The sequence below is a fragment of the Pelodiscus sinensis genome, chromosome 2, assembly GCF_049634645.1.
Source record: "Pelodiscus sinensis isolate JC-2024 chromosome 2, ASM4963464v1, whole genome shotgun sequence".
Taxonomy (NCBI): Eukaryota; Metazoa; Chordata; order Testudines; family Trionychidae; genus Pelodiscus; species Pelodiscus sinensis.
In genome coordinates this window covers 7,972,468-7,994,661 of record NC_134712.1, presented here as the reverse complement: position 1 = coordinate 7,994,661, position 22,194 = coordinate 7,972,468, and the positions used below count along the sequence as shown (strand labels likewise).

Genomic DNA, 22,194 nt, shown 5'->3' with positions numbered 1-22,194 from the left:
TCCAGAATACATTTTTCCATTTTCTAAGCATGGCCTATGCCTTGATTCTGAATGTACAACCTTGCATTTAGCTATATTAAAATATTTTATTTGAATGGACCCAGCTTACCAAGTGATGTGGATCACTCAGAATGACTACCCTGCCTCCTTCATTATTTACCACTTTACCCAACATTGTATCATTCACAAATGGTATTAATAGAGATGTTATCTTTACCTCCAGATCATTAATGAAAATGTTGAACAGCATTGGGCAAAGTATTGATCCCTAAAGTACTGAACCCTATTAAAAACACCTCTAACTCAATAATGACTCCCCCCAACAACTATTTTGTGAAATCTGGTCAATTAACTAGTTCTTAATACATTTAACAAACTTAATTAAAAGGTAACATTATGTATTAATTCATCTACACAGTTACCTTTTTCAATCAAAAAATCGGGTTTGACAAGATCTATTTTTTTCAACAAAACCTTACTTACTGGATTTGAGCTAGATTTTAAAAGAAGTTTTTTGGTAATATAAATGGAAAATTAAAAGTAGTGTATTTCAAAATTTGCTTCCTACAAAATCTCAATGAATTACTATTAAAAGACTGAAAATTGCCACAATATTTAATCCTGTGATTAACTCACCTGAATTAAAATGATCATGAGAGGCAAAAAATCAACTGCAATTCACTAAAGGCAAAATTACCTACTTATGTTTATCGAGGGAGTAGGGATACCAGGATTGTTTTTAAAGTCAAGTGGTGCTTGAAAATTTGTTAATATGGTGAAGAAAAGCAAATATCTCGTAAAAAAAAAAAACCTAAAGAAAACTCTAAAAACTTCAGGCTGGGAAAAGTTAAACCGGTGTGGGGATCCTAAGACCCGGGAGCTGGATACAGCCCCTGGGTTGCCTGCGTCTGGCTCTGAAAGCTTAAAGTCTCCCCCAGCATTCGTGAGCCTATGCTGGCACAGCAGCTCCCTCAACCCCTGACTGATTTTTCTGTGGTCCCCCCACCCGAAGAAGGATCCCAACCCCCAAACTAACAAAATTACAGACTAACTTGGCTACCCCTCTGAAGCTTTCAATCTCCTAGAAACTCAGTAACAGATTTTTTTCTAAACTTTAAAAACAGACTTCAAAGAGAAACTGAACAGCTCCAATTCATTTGCAAACTTGACACTATTATTCTGGGTTTCAATAGCTCCTGGAATGGATGGCTCACTATAAAAGCAAGTTTCCCACACCCTCTCATCAACTATTGAAACTGGGGCCACATCTATCCTGACTCAATTGGCCTCATTAACATTGGCTGTCCACTTGATAAGTGTAACACCCTTCTTTTATGTGCTAGTGCCTGCCTCTACAATTTCTGCTCTGTTCATCTGACTAAGTGGGGTTTTCCCCCTGAAAGCTTATGCCCAAATAAATCTATCAGTCTATAAGGTACCATGGGACTCCTCGTTATTTTTGCAGATACAGACTAAAAAGGTCACACTTCTGATATTTATCTTCATTACCACTGAAGCTAGGACAGGAAATAATTGGTTTGAATTACACTAAGGGAGACTCAGGTTGGACATCAGAAAAAACTTCTTAATTGTACTACAATCATTAAAAACTAGAACTGAAAGGGACCTTGAGAGATCCTCAAGTCCAGTTCCCCGCCCTTACAGCAGCACCAAGCACCTACACCATCCCTGATAGATGTCTACCCAACCTGCTCTTAAACATCTCCACTGATGGAGATTCAACAACCCCCCTTAGATAATTTATTCCAGTGTTTAACCACCCTGACAGTTAGGAAGCTTTTCCTAATGTCCAAAAGAAACCTCCCTTGCTGCAATTTAAGTCCACTGTTTCTTGTCCTATCATCAGAGGCTAAGGAAAACAATTTTTCTCCTTCCTCCTTGTAACACCTTTATAGATACCTGAAAACTGCTATCATGTCCCCTCTCAGTTTTCTCTTTTCTCAACTAAACAAGCCCAATCCTTTCAGTCTTCCCTCATAGGTCATGTTTTCTAGACCTTTAATCATTTTTCTTACTCTTCTCTGGACTTTCTCCGATTCCTCCACATATTTCTTATACACAAGACTTGTTATCCTATCAAAGAAAGCTATCAGCAGGTCTGGGGTCAGGGAGAATCATGTCCTACCCTGCCTCTCAGCCAACCAGTGACAGGCAGGGGTGGGGTCTCCTCCCAGCTTCAGAAGAGCAGTTCGCTGCACGGTGGGAAGGCTGCACAGAGCGCGGCACGGCAGCCGTGATCTGGACAGCAGCACTCAGCTGGCAGGCAACAGAGCTAGGTGAGCAGCTAATGCTGGGGGACTCTGAGGTGAGGGGTCTAAGAGGCAGGGGACTCGTGCTGGGGAGCTCTGGGGGCACAGCTAATTTTGGGAGGCTCTAGGGGCAGGGCTAATACGGAGGACCTCTAAGAGGCGTGGGCTGACACTGACCAGCTCTGGGGGTGGGGCTAGTAGTGAGGGGGCTACAGGGAAAGGGCTGGCACTGTGGGGCACTGGTGACAGCGCTAACATTGGAGACCTAGAGGTTGGTACGGGAAGGGCCATGGTGGAGTTGGGTACAGTGGGGCTCTGGAAACAGGAGGCTGGCATTGGGGGGGTGCAGTGGCGGGCATTGGAGGGTAATGGAGAAATGTGGGGGACTCTAAGGGTTAGGTCTGGCACTGAGGGACTCCGGGGGCTGGGGCTTTTTATACTGGGGACTGGCAAACCCCTTCACAAACTTTTGGCAGACAAGTAACTTTTTATTTGCATATGAATATGCAAATATGCAGATAAAACATTACCAGTCCACCAAAAGTTTGTGAATGTGTTTGCTGGTCCATGATATAAAAAAGGTTGGGAACTACTGGTCTAATTAATATATAGCCCTGCCTCAATACAGGGGACAGGATGAAGTGACCTGTCAAGGTCCCTTCCAGTCCTACATTTCTATGATTTTATGATGTATGAGTAAATTCTATACATGATGAGAAAAACGCTGGCTATGAGAATCATATCAGTAGCCATAGGTGCGCCATGTTAAATCCCACATATCACGTTGAAGATGTGTCCCTAAACATTGCATGATAATAATTTTCAAATAGGTATCCGTTCCACCCTCTGATTTTGAAAGATCGTATGAGGATCACACAGAAATGTTGGCCAAAATAAAACACTCTACTCCAAACAAAAGAGGAGTTTGCAACTAGATTTAGAATATAAGATTCATCAGTAAGTGACAGTCAAGGTCAATTTCTCTGTACACCCCCAAACCAATACAAATATGTGCATCTATAATAAATGAAATGTATAGATATGCAAAGAAATTAAAATACCACTTCTGACCTTAGAACTTAATCCAAGAATATTTACTTTGTATGTTTTTACCAGTAATGTAGGTTATTTGGTTTTTTTAAACAGTGATGAAGTTTTAGCTTTTTTAATTTCTAGGTCTACTGCCATTAAATAATTATTGTATGACTCCCATAGTATCCAATGCCCACTATAATTTCCTCATGTGTGAAGATTTGACATTGGTAAAAATCTAAAACAATACGCAAAAATAAAGTCATTTTTTTAATAAAAGTGATGGGTATCATATTATGTCAAGCCTACTTACCATCACTGAGGTCTTGCAGAAGGCTTTCCTGACAGGAGAAGTCTAGCTTCACTTTAATGTTTACATTAAATGTTGCAATCTTTCCAGGTTTGAGAGGAAACTGGGATAGGGTGTCTTCTAGCTTCCAACTCAGGAACTCACCATAGAGCTTTTCTATATTAAAAATGTACATAGTATATATAAGCATATGCACAAGAAGAGCACTAAGTTTTAAAATCAATACAAACAAATATCACGTTATATACCGGGTATAGATTATTTCTTTTCATTTTCTGTTTCAATGTGTGAACGTATTTGGAATTAAAGCATAAACAATTTAATTAATGCAGACAGGCCTGAGCAGGGCTGATGACACCAAGTGAAAGAAAAAGATGTTTACCCAGGAAACCAAAATACAAACTTTATTCAAAAGAACATCAAAAGAAACCCCTAGATGATGACCAAATTACAAGCAGCATGAAATGTACTTTTGCCTCTTCGAAGTGCAGCCTAAAAGTGAACTAAAGTAATCTTTATGCACTACTTAATCATAATCCACCCACCCCCAAAAAAACTAAGACAATCAATTCCAAAGTCAAATCCATTATTATTTCAGAGTGTCTGCAATTTGGAAATGGTCGGGGCTTCTTTGTTTTGAAAATACTTGCACAACCAACAAAAATGGGGTTTGTCACTAGATGTAATTTTTTTTTCCCCATCTGAAATCATCAAGTGGCGTCATTGTGCTGCTTAGTGCCAAGGTTTCATTCAGTTTTCTCTGTGCTGAGATAGTAGGCTTAGCTTTGTTAAGGGTGTCTTCTTTAGAGCTAAATCACAGCAGGGCGGGGGCACCCTTTTGCTCCTTAGGCTGTCTCAATGCCCGTCAGTCCTTGGTTCTGGATGCTGACAGTACTGGGGCAGATTTGGCAGTCAGGTATAGGGATGTTAAATTGCGGGTAACCAGCTAATCTAGTAGTTGATGGAATTTCCATTGACTACTCTAATAATCGATAAGGTGGAAACTGCAAAGCCGCAATGGGGTTAAGCTCTCCAGCCTAGAAGCTAACACTGCTGTGGCTCTGCCTTTTAAATGTATTAAGAGCTGCCAGGCTCTTGATACATTTAAAAAGCAGGTGCACAGCCGAAGGCACCAGGAGCAAGCCGGGACAGCTGATTCCTGGCTCGCCCCTGGTCCCCCTTGCGAGTTTGGGACCGGGCACAGCCAGCAAACAGCTGATTCCAGGCTTGCACCCATTCCCCCTCTTATACCTCTGCCTCTTTTGTCCCCTCAGAGACTCTGATGGGGGGGAACCAGCTTTTCACTGCTACTGGAAATCTCCAGCTAGAAGTGCAGGGCCACACAGATTCCTGAAGTGGAGCACCCACAGGGACGCTCCTCAAAGAAGGAATCAAGAGAACAGGAAAAGGACACAATCTCTCTCTCTCTCTCTCCTGCTGGGAAGTGTCTTTGATTAACCAGTTGTACAAGGAGATGTGAATTCCTTGTTTTCTTAAATATACTGCCACAGCCAATACTCTGGAAGCTGTGGAAAGTCCAAAAGACAGCACCATTTATTCATCCATGAGGGAGATCAAGTGCTGGCTCTTCCTGCAGCAGGTTGCCAAGGAACTCTGCTAGCATGGCACAACTGCTGAAATCTTACTTCACCACCACAGCCTGGTAGTTTCCAATGAAAAACTGTAATACTGCTGAGAGGCATAGACCTTCCTGTCCAATAGGTCCAGGAGCATCACAGCACAGTGTGGAGGAATCAATTTATGTGGGTTGGTGGGCGCATTCCCATTGCCACATGCACCATAATGGAGCCGGCAAGCAGCAGGCAGGTGAAAAAAAGGAAAAAACTACCAGAGTTCTGTCCTTTTAGGCATGGGAGAATAGCAACTTAGCATGCCTGCTCTTGCAGGACTAACATTAACCATAAAACTTCAACTACAACAGTAAAATGAAACAGCCTTGGGGTCAGCCTCCCCCTGTGTGGCTAATGAGGGAGTAGGCCTGACCTAGATGAGCAGGGTTTAAAAGCCAGAGCGACCAGGGGAGTGAAGCAGACAGGGGGCTGCCGACAGGGAAGTTGGGAGATCCCACTGCTGAACAGGCCAGCAGGAGTGTACTAGCCTTGGGGTGAGTAAGGTTGCTCTACTGTTTGCATTTTGTTTCTCTTTCTGTTCTGTTGCAGGTTGTTTCAATTACTGTGGCAGTTGTGATTGTGTGAGTGGGAGTATTTGATCTTTTGTTCCCTTGATCCCCGTATGGCTAACAAGGAGGTAGGCCTGACCTAGATGAGCAGGCTTTAAAAGTCAGAGGCAGAGTGACCAGGGGAGTGTATAGAGGGGGCTATAGACAGGCGAGTCCTAATATGGTTAGAAAGACCCACAACATCTGTGCCAGCACTGTTTCTGTCTCCTCCATCTGCACTTGTAGCCAGACAGGCCAGCTGACCATGGATGCCTCTACCCAGATCCTGGTGTGGTTTAGTAGGAACTAAGGCTTGCAATTCCCACTTACTGAAATCCAGACTGGGGAGACCATCCAGTGTGAAAGGTGCCTCATGGTGCAATCTCTCAGGAAGCAGGTAGGAGAGCTACAGGAGAAGATGGCTAGGCTCAAGAGCATCCAAATCCACGAGGAATTCTTTGAGATCATTCATGTGCAGACCTCATTGCAAAAGATGGCTGACACCACAGGTGAAGGAGGAGATAGCTCTGACTCGGGGGGAACACTAGCAGCTGGTCACTTCTGGCAGCGGGCAGTGCTCCACCCCTGCTGCCAACCTTCCTACCATAGCTCTGGAGAACATTTATGCTGTTCTGGATACAGGAGATAAAGTATCACCCCCTAAAGCAAAGCAGGGGAAGCCTTGTACCCCCAAAGACTCTCCTCTGAGGGGGATGGAGGCACCCATCTCTCACCCTGATGTCATCTCAGGAGATATGCCACCTGCCAGAGGTCCGTATCCAAGATGTTATAGAGGCATTGTCAAGAATTATCGAGTCTTCTGTCAAATACTCCATGCTACTCATCCATGTGGGCACAAATGATACTGCAAGGTGCGATCTTGAGCAGATCAAGAGTTACTAATGGGAGGTCTCTGGGAGCATGGGTGAAGGACTCTGGAGCACAGGTGGTGTTCTCTTCAGACTTTCCTGTCAAAGGTAAAGGCTCAGGCAGAGACAGGTATCCTGAAGAGGTGAATGCCTGGCTGCGAAGATGGTGTCACCAGGAGGGATTTGGCTTCCTTGACCACAGGATGCTGTTCCAAAGAGGACTGCTAAGCAGGAAGGAGAAGAGAGTATTTGGAGGCAGACTGGCTAACCTAGTGATAAAGGCTTTAAACTCTGTTAGATGGGGGCAGCTGACCAAAGCCTACAGGTAAGTGAAAAACATGGAGACCTGCGAGATGGCTCAGAAATGGGAGGGAGCATGGGCTATAATAGCAGAGATAAAGAAGGGACAAGGCAGAACTGGGGGGGGGGGGCAAAATCAAATCAGTATCTTAGATGCTTATATACAAAGGCAGTTTTGGAACAGGTTCTGTTCAATATCTTCATCAATGATTTAGATGATGGATAGAGAGTACGCTCATTAAGTTTGCAGATGATACTAAGCTGAGAGGGACTGCAAGTACTTTGGAGGATGGGGTCAAATTTAAAAAGGATTTGGACAAACTGGAGAAATAGTCTGAGATAAATAGAATGACGTTTAATATTGACAAATGCAAAGTAATCCACTTATGAAGGAACAACCCATTTCATACAGATAGAGTCGGAAGTGATTGTCTAGAAAGAAGTACTGATGAAAAGGATTTACAGGTCATAGTGGACCCCAAGTGAAATATGAGTTAACAATGCAACACTGTCACAAAAAAAGCAAACATGATCCTGGGATGCATTAGCAGGAGTGTTGTGAGCAAGACATGAGACCTCATTTTCCCGCTCTATTCTATGCTCATTAGGCCTCAATTGGAGTATTGTGTCTAGTTCTGGGCACCACATTTCAAGAAGGATGTGGAGAAATTGAAGAAGGTCCAAAAATGATTAAAGGTCTAGAAAACATGACCAATGAGGGAAGACTGAAGGAATTGGGCTTGTTTAGTTCAGAAAAAAGACAACAGAGGGGACATGACAGCAGTTTTCACGTATCTAAAAGGGTGTTAACATGGAAGAGGAAGAAAAATTGTTCTCCTTGGCCTCTGAGCATAGGACAGGAAACAATGGGATTAAACTACAGCAAGGGAGGTTTAGATTGGAAATTAGGAAAAACTTCCTAACCATCAGGGTGTCTAAACACTAGAATAAATTGCCTAGAGAGGTTGTAGAATCTCCGTTTCTGGAGATATGTAAGAGTAGGTTGGATTGACATCTATCAGGGATAGTGCTTGGTCCTGCCATGAGGTCTCTTGTTCCCTTCCAGTTCTAGTAGTCTATGAAACAGCCACTGATATCAATCACTTATTACCAAGAAAAACAAGGACCAAAAAGAAAAAGAGGGTTCAAAGTTCTGATCCCACAGTAGCCACAAGAAACAGCAGTGGGGTCAAGACAATGACACCTCAATAACCTAAGGGAACAAATGTGCAGTTACAACAAGAGAGTTCCAATTTCTGTTTTGAATGTACATTTAAAACAGAGTTTAATAGCTACAAGTGTAAAACTGAATGTTGTCAGTGTTCTCAGATGAAAATTAATTTGCATCTTGTATTTCATAGTCAATTTATTAATGCTGACATCTCATAGCAACTACAGAATATAATTGACAGGAACTGCTTTTGTGTGTATTTTAGAAACACATGATTTGTTCAAAGAAATCTAATTCCAATGTGAAATGTATTGCATCTGGGGATCAAAATATAATATGAATGACTGGTTTAATTTTTCACCCATAAATGTGTTTGTTTGAAACAGCTACAATGTAGGGAGGCTTTTCATATTAGACTAAGGTGGGAGAGCAAATATCATTGAATCACAGGGTTGGAAAAGACCTCAGGAGGTCATCGAGTCCAATCCCCTGCCCAAAACATCCCAACTAAATCATCCCACTAGGGCTTCATCAAGCCAGTACTTAAACACGTCTAAGGATGGAGATTCTACCACCTCCCTAGGTAACTCTCGTAGTAAAATAGTTTTTCCCCAATATCCAATCTAGACCTACCCCACTGCAACTGGAGACCATTGATCCTTGTTCTGCCATCTATCATGACTGAGAACAGCCTCTCTCCATCCTCTTTGGAACCTCCCTTTATGGGTAAGAAATCCTGATTAAAAGAGGATTTGAAACATCACTGGAAAACACATAGTGAGGTTTTCTGCCCTGACCAACAAGTTCTGGCTGCCCTATCAGTTGATGTATGTAGTTGTCACATCAGATCATGACACGCAGGCCCTTGGAGCAGGACTCCCAGATGTGCTAGGCCAAAATAAAGAGTTTCAGCACATTAATATTGAGGACACAAGAGACTAAAATTTTAAGTATGGCAAATGATTTCAAGTGCCCGACATGAAACACTTTCACAGACTTCAGAAAGTGCTGAGTACACGGTCTCCAAAGAACAGACACAGTTATAGAGTCTCAAGCTAGTCATCCAAAAATCACTGTTACTTATGAAAATGTAGGCTTTGGCAGGTGTCTTGACAAGTGTCCCCACAGGGAAGAAAAAGAAGCAAAAAAAAAGTGAGGAGGGAAGTGATTATATCCCTCTATTCAGCAATAGTGAGGCCACATCTGTAGTACCACATCCATTGTTTAGACCCCACGACTACAGAAAGCATGTGGGAAAATTGTTGAGTCCAGCAAAAATGATTAGGGGGCTGGAGTGCGTGATTTATCAGGAGAGGCTGGGCTTATTTACAGAAACGAAGAGTGAGAGGTGATTTTATAGCAGCCTTCTATTACCTGAAGGGGGAGATCCAAAAAGCATGGAACTGGGTTTCTCAATAGAGGCAGATGACAGAACCAAGAGCAATTGTCTAGACTAGTTTGGATATTAGAAAAAACTATTTCACTAGGAGAGTGATGAAGCACTGGAATGAATGCCTAAGAGAGGTGGTGTAATCTCTATCCTTAAAGGTTTTTAAGGCCCAGCTTGACAAATTCCTAGCTGGAATGAGTGAGATAGGCTTGCCTTGCTTTGAGCAGGGGGTTGGACTAGATGACCTCCAATCCTAATCTTCTATGAATCTATGTCTAAAAGTGGAGATCATCCGAACACCACCTACAGAGACTGTCCCTGACAAATTTCTTTGCCTCCTTGCTATCTGGTAGATTGAATTGTACAGCTGTGTGCAAGACATGAATTTCTTATATGGAACTGATGAGTGGTATTTGGAAAAAATCTTTTAAATGAACTATAGTTTATGAAACCAGAATTCCTATTGCATAAGGATCTCATCTGAAGAACTGCATTATGTCTAATTCTATTGCTAATTACATTTTAAAGTTCAAGACATTAAAAATGGTTTAGCAGGCAGTGTATGTATGTCAATTTACAGAGTTTCTAAGCTTATGTTGAAAATCCTCATAATTTCAAAGTAACAATATTTAACTCTACAAATCTGCGTTTACAAGGAAAAATTGACAGATGCAACTTTTCCATTACATTCCTCTTCTAATGTCACTCTTAAGTTTATTCTAAAAGCTGTCAAGAATCAAAATTGTGCTCAATTATCTAGAATTTAAATGTATAAGTTACATTTAAAGTTAGTGTGAAACTTAAAAACTAGCATTGGCAAGAATCAGTTTGAAAAATGCTACGTACTGTACAAGATTAGAAAATCAATAGCTTCGTGCAAGATTTTGGTTAAAAATGACTGCCACCAAAAAATCTAGTAGCAGAGTGGACTTCAGAACCAAGTTCCAGCCTGTACTGGAACTTCAGAGCATTGGCTATATATAGCTATTATTACAACATTAACGCAAGCCCCGCTACCCACCAAGTTTGTTAACCCAACTGGTAGCATCACACCAGAATGCTATGTAGATGTACTCGTAAAGACTAAAGAGCATATATAGTAAAATTTTCACCACAACAACTGCATCCCAAATATCATAGCTGCTAACAACTTCCTAGCTAGATTCAATTTTCTGATATTGTGTAAATAAATTAACTCAAATTATGCAGCACTAACAAAAATGAAAAAACAACTAATTTAACAATCTAACTTGTGAATGTTCAGGGGGAGGGCTAATCAGTTCTGTTAATTGGAAAGGGTTTGAGAAGAATCCAGTCTGATCTGGACTCACATTACTGAGAAAATAATGGTTAGGAAATGTATGACAGGATCTATCTGGAGCTCTCCACAGTTACCATAATGAATAGGTTGATACTTCAGATACTGCTTACCCACCCCACCCAGAAGAAAGTCTTCACATTCTTATGGTATGAGAACTTCAGAAAGCACATACGCTTAATGTATACAAAACCTGATTTATTTTAATAGTCTCTGAACTGAAAAGTACTCACAATTACCTTAATTTTTCCCCTTCTCAAAATGAAAAAGTAGTAGTAAATAAGGGAAAGATCATGCTTTTTTAATTCTGGTGTGAGGGTCTCTGTTTGAAATCTTCTCCATTAAGCCATAACAATTTGGACATAAGATTTATTACAATACTCCAAACCTCATAGCTTCTAAAAATCTTCAGCAGAAATAGCTTTTAATATCTCATCTAGTGAGCATTCTGGTTGGCCTTTTTATGAGAGATTTTTTCTAAAAAAGAAATGAAGACCACTGACAACACTGCAGGAGGACTAGGGTTTGCTTGAGGAATCTCCAGTCAACTCCTCTTAACAGCTGGTCAGATCTTAGATGCTGTTTCCCAAAATAATATTGTAGGGGAATAAAGAGTGCACGTCAACAATTTTGACTGCAGCTCTGCAGATGTCCACAAGAAATGCTGCTAATGAAATATGAACTCTTGTGGAATTAGTGGTTTTGATATCTGAAAACATAGCCTTCACCTGTTTGTAGCAAGGCAGGATAAACGTGGTTATCTAGGCCAAAATTCTTTGGATAGTACTCATTCTTTTCATTGACTTGCGGAAGGGCTTAATTTTATCAATGTAGAAGAATAAGAATAGAAGAAGAATAGAAGTATGGAATACATCTGTGTCTTGGCAGTCTTGTCGCATTTCAGAAATGAACCAAGCAAAAATGTCACAGTTTTTGTGAAATTGTAACAGCACCTTTGATAGGCTAGATGGGGATGCAGCTAGACCTTGTCCTTGAAGAATACCATATAAAGGGCCTCTCAGAGCAGGGCTTTGATGTTGGAGATCCTTCTGGCTAAGGTGATTGCCACTAGGAAAGCAGACTTCCAAGACATGACTGCTAAGTGATCCTTAAGAGAGGAGAGCTAGACCTAGATGTTTTACAACAGCTAGCCTAAGATAAACTGCAGAGAAAACCAGGATGATCAGAGGCCTAACAAGTGAAACATTTCCACTTAGTAAAGTAGGTAGCCCTGCTGGAACACAATACTTGCTGTTCCAAGCAGGCCTGCTTTTCAGGGTAAAGCCATGCTGTTAGATGCAGGGAGGTGAGATTCGGGTGAAGCAACATATTGTGGTATCATGAAATCCAGTATAGATGAGATGGGAACACAAGTGAAGCTCCCACTGAGGTGTCCAGAAGCATGCTGAAACAAAACGAGTAACCGTGATGGATAGAAGTGCTGGCACTCCCTCTTATCCATCACAGTTACTAAGGGTTACATTCAGATAGCTAGGAGGTGCTGGCAGAAAGCCAGGAAAGCCAAAAGGAAAGACTATGGAAATTTAAATTGAATAGAGATACCTGGGTGCTGTCCCTTTGCATGTGTTCTAAATTAGCAGCTGGAGGAGAAAAGATGAAGTAATCAAACAGAATTACCATGCCTACAAGAAAAAAACTGGGCCTGGAAATGGACTGGGCCTTCAAGTACAATATGGATTGATTGTGAGTAGACAGAGCAATGTATGTTCAGTCGTAATCAGGGTATTTGTCTTTATTTTGCTCTTTGGTTAAACTTTTTTGTGCCTCTTTCCCTTCCCCCTCACTATACCTAAGCTGTGCCAGAGAGACCAGTTTTTCCCCCTTGCCGTGTCTACATTGGCACCCCTTTCCAGAAAAGGGATGCTAATGAGACACTTCTGAATTGCAAATTCCGCGGGGGATTTAAATATCCCCCGCGGCATTTGCATGAACATGGCTGCCGCTTTTTTCCGGCTCGGGGTTTTGCCGGAGAAAAGCGCCAGTCTAGATGGGATCTTGCGGAAAATAAGCCCTTTTCCGGAAGATCCCTTATTCCTACTTGAAAGGGGAATAAGGGATCTTCCGGAAAAGGGCTTATTTCCTGCAAGATCCCGTTTAGACTGGCGCTTTTCTCCGGCAAAACCCCGAGCCGGAAAAAAGTGGCAGCCATGTTCATGCAAATGCCGCGGGGGATATTTAAATCCCCCGCGGAATTTTCAATTCCGAAGTGTCTCATTAGCATCCCTTTTCCGGAAAGGGGTGCCAATGTAGACACAGCCTTTGTGTTTTAATCTGTTCTTTTCTAAGTTTCTCTAGAACACCTAGCAACAAAGCATGTTTTATCAAGTATATTTTTTGCTTTCATCAATAAAATCACCTTTTTTAAGGCAATGGTTTGATTCTTGTGTCCTGAAAAGTAACATGAGGTCTGTGTGTGCCTGCCTAGCCTGAGAGGTCAGCTATCAGACACAGTTAGTTTTCCATGTTTTGGTTTCTTTTTTCAAGTGCTTATGTGGCAAAATAGCTCAGGGATACCCCTTGGGAAGTTCAAGTGTTTTTCCTGATTTTTTTCAGGGTTTTATTTAATTTACTTGATGGTAGCAGCCTATCTTCCAGGAGCAGTGAATCTGTAACCTTGGGGAGTTTTTTTAAGCTAAGCCTATACAGGCAAGGCATTTAGGTCTTTTGCAGGCCCCCACCTTCTGCACTCCAAATGCCAGAGTGGGGAACAGCCCTAACAGTAACCCTTTCAGTAAAGAACCCAGGGTCTCTCCAACTAGTCAACGCAGCTAGGACCTGGAGCAGGATCGTGAGTGCTGAGTCCAGATGGTGTCTTTACAGGGAATAGACTGATGCCAGATTCATCTATAGGGGTCTGAGACATAGCCACTCATACTACATCCCATAGGAACATGATGCCACATGACCCAACAGGTTCAGGGAAACCCGAGCAGTAATAAGAGGGTGGGTTGCAACCTGAATATCAGGTCCAAACAATTTCAGAATCTGGCCTCCAGTAAATTGGTGTTAACCTAGGTAGAGATGAGCAACATTTCCATAAACTCTGTTGTCTAAAACTGGACCAAAAGTTGACTCATTAACAGACCCAGCCTGGTAGCCAACTGCTGGAATGGGGGAAGATTTTGTTCCACTAATCATCCAGGTACACACAGACTTGTATACATACACTTTGTTGCTGCTACCACCACCGAACACTTAGCAAAAAACTGTGGGGCCAAAGGAAAGCACAGGGAAATTAGTAGCAGAGTTCAACTGCCACAAACATAAGGGATCTCCTAGGTCTACAAAACATGGAGATGTGGAAAAAGCATCCTTAAAACTGAGGGAGGCATACCAGTCTCCTGGATCCCTAGAGGGAATGATGGACACTAGGAACATCATACTAAACCTCAGTTTCTTGAAATATTGATTGAGTCAATGCAGTTCCAGTATGGGCTGTAGAACACCCTTTTCCCTCTCCCTCCCCAGCCCGTGGCCTTTAGGATTAGGTAGTATAGGAGTAAAACACCTTCCCTCTCAAGTCTTGAGAAATCTCCATTGCAGTGCCCACACACAGGAGGGCTCCTACCGCCTAGACAAGAAGCTGCTTGTGAAAAAGAGCCCCAGCAGAGGAACAAGGATGAGGAGAGGACGAAAACTGGTGGATGAATTGACTGTTATAAGTGCAGAGCACCCAACTGTCCCATGCTACGTACAGTCACACTGGGCTAAAAGGTGACAGGCAGATAAAAACAAAAGGAAAGATGAATCCAGAGTTGAGATTGGTATGTCGCCCTCGGGTGGATCTTTCAAAAGGCCTGCCTGGCCCTGTGAGCATATTTGTAAAAGCACAACAGGAAGACTGAGACAGAAGGAAGGGTCTGATCATGTGCATGTCCCCTTCCCTTTCTTTCATGGGGCCCCTACCTGGAAGAAATTAGAAATCTGGAACTTAAAATGCTTCCTGAAGGCCATGAGTGTGTATAGGCCCAGAGACTGTGAAGCTTGGAATCTGTCTGTTCAGAGAACAAGCAGGTACCCTTAAAGGGGAAGTCCTGGATGGACCACTACAATTCATGAGAGAGGTTTGATGACTGTAGCCATGAACAGCACCTCATGGTAACTGCTGATCTCATTGTTCCGGGTGCTGTGACAGCTGCATTCAGAGCTGCTTGGAGGGAGGTCCGGACCACAGTCTTGCCTTCCTCCTGGATAGCCGTGAAACTTCTATTGCAGGAATTCCTTAAATTTGGCAAGAGTCCCACAGATGAAAATTGTATCTCCCCATCAGAGCCTGTTAGAGATATGCAACTAGAAGCTGTCCATTGATTAAACCTTGTGTCCAAACAGGTCCAACCTCTCAGCCTCTATTTGGCAGGACCACTCCATCCCTGATACTTGTTTGCTGATACTCAAACCTACTGTACCCTTTTTGAGATTGGGGCAGAGTCAATGGGGTCTGTCATAATGCCCTGACACTTCTTAGCACCACCTCATTAACTGTCAAGGCCAATGCAGCCAAGGTATCAACTCCTCAACTTCTAGCCCCAAGTTTGCAGTAACTTGTTTCAGGTGCTCTTTAAGGGCCCACAAGTTATCCATCAGCATTGGATACCCAAGCCTGAGACTGCCTCATCCTGGGATGAGGAGGAAGAGGCCAGTCCCAGAAGGTACTGCTACTTCCTCCTCCTCCATCTGCAGCACTAGCATTGGGGCCACCTTTGAGACTCCAGTACTGGAGTCAGGGTCTAGTTCTGGTTAGAGCAAAGTCTGACTTTCCTCTGACACTGAACATGAACAGTGGGAATGGGGCCCTAGGACTAGTAGAAAGCCCCAGACTTCCAATACTGCCATTGCATTAGCCAGTGGCCTGGAGGCCAAGCACTGGAATGGGTGACTGTTACTGAAGTCCACTGCACAGACTGGATACTGGAATGTCTTCAGCAGGCAAATGATTCCCCGAGACTCCAAAGAGGATTCTTACTTCGCAGACCATGGAGGTGCACTACCCACTTCTGCCTCCAGATAGTGCTGGGAGCCAGTGACAGGCTATGCATTGGAGACTGCTGCAACAGGGCTATGGAGGGTTTTCTCTAGATGGCACCACGATGGCTCCATAAAGGAGCTCCCTTTCCCTTGATCTCTTCAATTCCCAGTTCCCTTAGCTAGCAGGGGACCTTGGATATGGGTGGGTTCCAGAGAGCGATCAACGCTATTGCTACCTGGAAGGCCTCCAAGGACCCACAGGCACGAGGTCCCACAATTACTCTCACGAGTCAAAGGTGGATCCTGCATTCGATTCAGCAATCTAGGCAGAACTGCTGGGGCCAAGAGTGGCTCTGGGGAGAATGAGTGGCCCGACATGGATCTCACTAAACTAATCACTTCCTGCTTGTCCCTCTTCGGCACCAAAGAGCCCCATCTTTCAGTGCACTATTTTTTATGCTTCTTTCTCAGCACCGGGGATGGAAGAGCATGCTGCTAAGGGAACACTTCTCAGAGAAACTGAAGTGCTCAGCTTGGCTCAGACGGGTCTGAGGGCAGCCTCAATGAATAGGGCTTTCAGGCAAATGTCCATCTTTTTTAGTATACAGTCTAAAGTGCCTACAGATCTGGAACTTCACTTTAATGTGCATTTCCACAAAGCACTTTGGACAGCTAGCAAGTAAATCACACACAGGCATTGGCTTATTAAAGGAGGAACAAGGCTTGAAGCCTGGGGTATGCCCAGCCTCTGGTGCAGAACTCCCTCAACAGCAGGGAGAACTATTCGCACTATATTATCGAATCATAAAAGATCGGGGTTGGAAGAGACCTCAGAAGGTCATCTAATCCAACTCCCTGCTCAAAGATACATTAAACATACATAGACATACATACACACATACTAACACTAAAAACTATATATAACAACTACAGGCAGTCCCCGACTTACGCGGATCCGACTTATGTCGGACCCGCACTTACGAACGGGGCTCTCTCGCCCCGGAGCTCGCAGGCAGCGATCCGCCACCTCGACCTCCGGGGCGAGAAAACCTGCTCCCGGTGCCCCTGGTCTGCTGGAGACCGTCTCCAGCAGACCAGGGGCACCGGGAGCGAAGCCACAGCCGCGGCGGGTTCCCGCGCTTCTGAGGCTTTGCCAGAGCAAAGCTTCAGAGGCGCGACACCCCGCTGCCGCTGCGGCTTTGCTCTCCGTGTCCCTGGTCTGCTGGGGGGGGGGGGCGGCGCAGCTAGTGTGCTGCCCCCCCCCCCCGAAGCAGACCAGGCTTTGGTTGTGGACCCTGGGGCAGAGCAGCTGGGGCGCTGCTGGTTGGTCCTGCAGCGCCGCTCTGGGCACTACTGGACCAACCCGGCAGCACCCCAGCTGCTCTGCCCCAGGTCCTGATTCAGCCGCTGCTGGTCAGTTTCAGCAGCGGCTGAATCAGGACGCCTGGGGCAGAGCAGTTGGGGTGCTGCTGGGTTGGTCCAGTAGCGCCGAGGAGCGGCGCTACTGGAGCAACCCAGCAGCACCCCAGCTGCTCTGCCCCAGGCGTCCCCAAGTCAGCCGCTGCTGAAACTGACCAGTGCTGACTACAGGAAGCCCGAGGCAGAGTTGCTCTGCCCCAGGCTTTCTGGAATCAGCCACTGATCAGTTTCAGCAGCAGCTGACTTGGGGACGCTTGGGGTTCTTAAGTTGAATCTGTATGTAAGTCAGAACTGGCGGTCAGTTTGAGCAACGGCTGAATCTGGACGCCAGTTCCGACTTACATACAGATTCAACTTAAGAACAAACCTACAGTCCCTATCTTGTACGTAACCCGGGGACTGCCTGTATATAGTATACTACAATATAGGAAAAGAAGCCTTGCAAGAGTAAGAGGGATTGCCAAACCACCATCACAGGTGATAAGAAGGAACTGAGAGGATGCAGGGCTAGCAGTACCCCTTATACACAGACAGTTCCAGGAGGGCCAGAGACAGATATATAGATACCACTGAGGGAAAAAATCTCTAGCAACTGTATGCATGGGAGCACATCTAACGTGAACTGGACAAGAGCAAGCACTCAAAAGAAAGTGAGCTTAATTGCAGTAGTTCAACTGACATAATAGCAAAATGACATATCAATATAGAAATAGAAAATTAATAAATTGTTTGTGAAGAATGTGCTTTTTTGTTATTAATCTGCTGCTTCTAAAGCTATTCTCTGCATAGCATTGATATACATAGTATTTAGATCCTAGAAGTCTCTGGGGAGCCAATCTAAATTAATGATGCATGCTAACATTTTCATTTCACTAAGTGATCACCATGGGTTATACTTGTATAAACATAATGTGGGCTGTTTTCACTGTTTTATGCATTTGCTTAAACAATCACTTACAAAATGTATTATAAAACAGCTCATACTCTGATTCAAACTAGAAGCATATACTTTATTACAGCTTCCTTAAAGTGAGTCTTTCCCAACAGAGGTAACTTTTTTTTTTTAATTTAAAAAGTAGAAAGTACTGTACACATGGTAGGCGGTATTGAGCAGAAAAAAATATTAAATACATGTACTGTCTGAAAGCTTCTTTGTTATAAAAATACATGGTATAGCTATTATTAAAATGCAAACATTCTGAATATATACTTTCAGTGCTGAAAACCTAGGATTCTAAACTGTTATATACAATATCTAGGTGTCATAACACAATGGGAGTTTGTGTTATTAATTTTTTTTAATTAACAACATTTATACAAGGATATGAATGTTTCATGTTTTCCACCATTCAGACAAGTGCGTTTGACAAAACCAGTTATTTTCTCTTCCCATATACTTGAAATCTGAAGTGCCCCTTGTGTTATTTTGTGAGTCATTCATGAAGAGGAAAAAACTGTTGCTGCTGTGATACTGGTAAACCAACTGCCAGCTCTGGTCATAGACATTAGGTGAGAACTAAGAAACTTCGAGTTGGAAATCAAAATAGCTCACCTGTGTGTTACTTTTGTTCAAAACAAGTCAAGAATGTATTTAATGTTTAGACTCTGATATGCTTGTAAATTGCTGCATGTATTAACTTCACTTGTAAGGTCTATATTCCATGCTGTAAGCAAACATGTATGTTTTGCTTTGTAATTTGAAAGTGTTTGCTCCAAACTTGTAAACCCAGGTGCCAGAATTATATTCCCACATTCTCAGGAGGACTGTAACCTGTAAATAACTCATTTCTTTTACCTACTTAATAAAACTTTAGTTTATTAAAGGATTAGGTACTGTCTCTGTCTCCACTATAAAACCCATACCGATTTATCTGCAGTAAGTGACTGGTCTCCTGGGACTGGAACCAGTTAAAATATTTTGTAATTTTTGGTGTAGATGACCATTTATTACTAAATTCAGGTTGCATAGGTGGCAAGGTAAACTAGAGAGTATAAGGGGGACTCTGTGACATTAACTTCAAATTTAGTTTCACATGTTTTATGAACATCACAATGTTTATTGGTTCTGATGTCCAAAGAGGACACTGATGGACAACTGAATGAATCCCGCACATCTTTATTAAGGGAGAGAAGTACCTGTATTCTAAAATATCATTCTACTATAACAGTCTGTCACAATCACTTTGAACAGACTTCTCTTGAAGTGAGGGGATTTTTTAAATCATATATCAACATACAGTACATACCTTTGGTGTTGACAGTTTTTGCTGTGACTTCCAGTTTCTCCAGAGGTTCGGTTCCAATATTTTCTAATTTAATGACAAGTTGCTGAGTCTCTCCATTGTAAAGCTGGACAGATACACTGGTGGAAATTTCATCGCCTGAGGAAGGCTGAAGTGTGTGAGCAGACCTATTAACAGATCGATAAATATGCAAAGGAAATGCTGTGTTAAACATTAATCAGCTCTTAAGAACAAATCATAATATAAAACAACAAATCAGGGAATCTGGTCAACCCATCCTTGGTGGTTCACAAAATATCAGCCCCCACAAATTGCAGAACTACAGCTTGCTTCATCTTATTTTCCATTTCCAGCTCGACAATTTCAGCTTACTTTTTAATAGCTACTATTTTCAAAATCTATTGGCAACAAGAACTAATAAGCTCCTAATCATGATTTTGAAAAGGTATAAAAGTATTCACTTCTAACTGCAGGGGTTTGTTAAACAAATTGCTGCTTAGAACACAAAAAATTGCACACGGCTTGGGGCAAGCAAAATTGTAATCCTAATAACTTGGTTTTAAAGATTTGGTATAAACTAGCTTTTCAAATAAGATTTATCTAGTGTTTTAATTATTGAATTTCAACTAATAGTGGCATGGAACAAAATAATAAAGATTTAAATTAAATCTCTCTCTCCCTTTCAATTGAGAAGGGGCTGGTAGTAGATACCAGGATGAATGTTCCTTAGTAGTTCCAAAGGACTGTTTTCGTAAGGATGATACTTAGATTCCCCAGGAGACCACTATGGATCATAAGACAAATGAGTGTAAGACAAATGAGCAGTAGGCCTGCCACTAGAGCTCCATGCTGGGCACTACCCAGCGAATGGGAGCAGCACAGTGGTCCAGGCAGCACTGGAGATGAACGTAGGAGATAGCTGTGTAGAGAGTCTCTGGGTTAAGCTAAAAGGGGTAAAAAACGAGGGTGATATCATGCTAGGAGTCTACTACAGGCCACCTAGCCAGGTGGAAGAGGTGGATGAGGCCTTTTTTAAACAATTAACAAAACTATCCAAAGCCCAAGATTTGGTGGTGATGGGGGACTTCAACTATCCAGACATATGTTGGGAAACTAACACAGCGAGGCACAGGCTATCTAATAAGTTTCTGGACTGCATTGGAGACAACTTTCTGTTTCAGAAGGTTGAAAAAGCTACCAGAGGAGAAGCTGTTCTGGATTTGGTTTTAACAAATAGGGAGGAACTAGTTGAGAACTTGAAAGTGGAAGACAGTATAGGGGACAGTGATCACGAAATAATAGAGTTCATGATCTTAAGGAAAGGTAGAAGGGAGACCAGCACAATTGAGGTAATGGATTTCAGGAAGGCAGATTTTAATAAGCTCAGAGAACTTGTAGGTAAGGTCCCATGGGAAGCAAGACTGAAGGGAAAAACAACTGAGGAGAGTTGGAAGTATTTCAAAGGGACGTTGTTAAGGGCCCAAAAGCAAACAATTCCGCTGTGTAGGAAAGATAGAAAATATAGCAAAAGACCAGCTTGGCTTAACAAGGAGATCTTGCACGATCTCAAAATAAAAAAGGAGTCATATAAAAAATGGAAACTAGGACAACTAACAAAGGATGAATATAGGCAAGCAACACGGGAATGCAGGGGCAAGATTAGAAAGGCAAAGGCACAAAATGAGATCAAACTAGCTACAGGCATAAAGGGAAACAAGAAGACCTTTTATAAATACATTAAAAGCAAGAGGAAGACCAAGGACAGGGTAGGCCCACTGCTTAGCGAGGAGGGAGAAGCAGTAACAGGGAACTTGGAAATGGCGGAGATGCTCAATGACTTCTTTGTTTCGGTCTTCACCGAGAAGTCTGGAGGTGTGCCTAACGTAGTGAATACAAGCAGAGAGAGGGTAAGTTTAGAAGATAGGATACACAAAGAACAAGTTAAAAATCACTTAGGAAAGTTAGATGTCAGCAAGTCACCAGGTCCTGATGAAATGCATCCCAGGATACTCAAGGAGCTGATAGAGGAGGTATCTGAGCCTTTAGCTATGATCTTTGAAAAATCATGGCAGACAGGGGAGATTCCAGAAGACTGGAAAAGGGCAAATATTGTGCCCATCTATAAAAAGGGGAATAAGAACAATCCAGGAAACTACAGACTGGTCAGTTTAACGTCTGTCCCAGGGAAGATAATGGAGCAGGTAATTAAGGAAATCATATGCAAACACTTGGAAGGTAATAAAGTGATAGGGAATAGCCAGCATGGGTTTGTAAAGAACAAGTCATGCCAAACTAATCTGATAGCTTTCTTTGATAGGATAACGAGCCTTGTGGATAAGGGAGAAGCGGTGGATGTCATATACCTAGACTTTAGTAAGGCATTTGATACGGTCTCGCATGATATTCTTATTGATAAACTAGGCAAATATAACTTAGATAGGGCCACGATAAGGTGGGTGCATAATTGGCTGGATAACCGTAGTCAGAGAGTTGTTGTTAACGGTTCTAAATCCTGCTGGAAAAGGATAACAAGTGGAGTTCCTCAAGGGTCTGTTTTGGGACCCGTACTGTTCAATATCTTCATCAATGATGTAGATATTGGGATAGAGAGTACGCTTATTAAGTTTGCAGATGATACCAAACTGGGTGGGGTTGCGACTTCTTTGGAGGATAGGGACATAATTCAAAATGACCTTAGCAAGTTAGA

The 22,194-nt window shown here is 42.7% G+C and overlaps 1 protein-coding gene across 3 annotated transcripts in view; it reads right to left on the bottom strand.

The window, feature by feature from the left end:
- TRAPPC9 (trafficking protein particle complex subunit 9) overlaps positions 1 to 22,194 on the bottom strand; it is a 660,858-nt gene that overhangs the window by 522,897 nt on the left and 115,767 nt on the right. For all 3 annotated transcript variants that reach the window (XM_075920070.1, XM_075920071.1, XM_075920072.1), the window contains exons 15-16: positions 19,491 to 19,654; positions 3,616 to 3,768 (exon numbers count right to left, since the gene is read on the bottom strand). In XM_075920070.1, the coding sequence (XP_075776185.1) occupies positions 3,616 to 3,768; positions 19,491 to 19,654 (317 nt within the window). The remainder of the gene's footprint in view (positions 1 to 3,615; positions 3,769 to 19,490; positions 19,655 to 22,194) is intronic.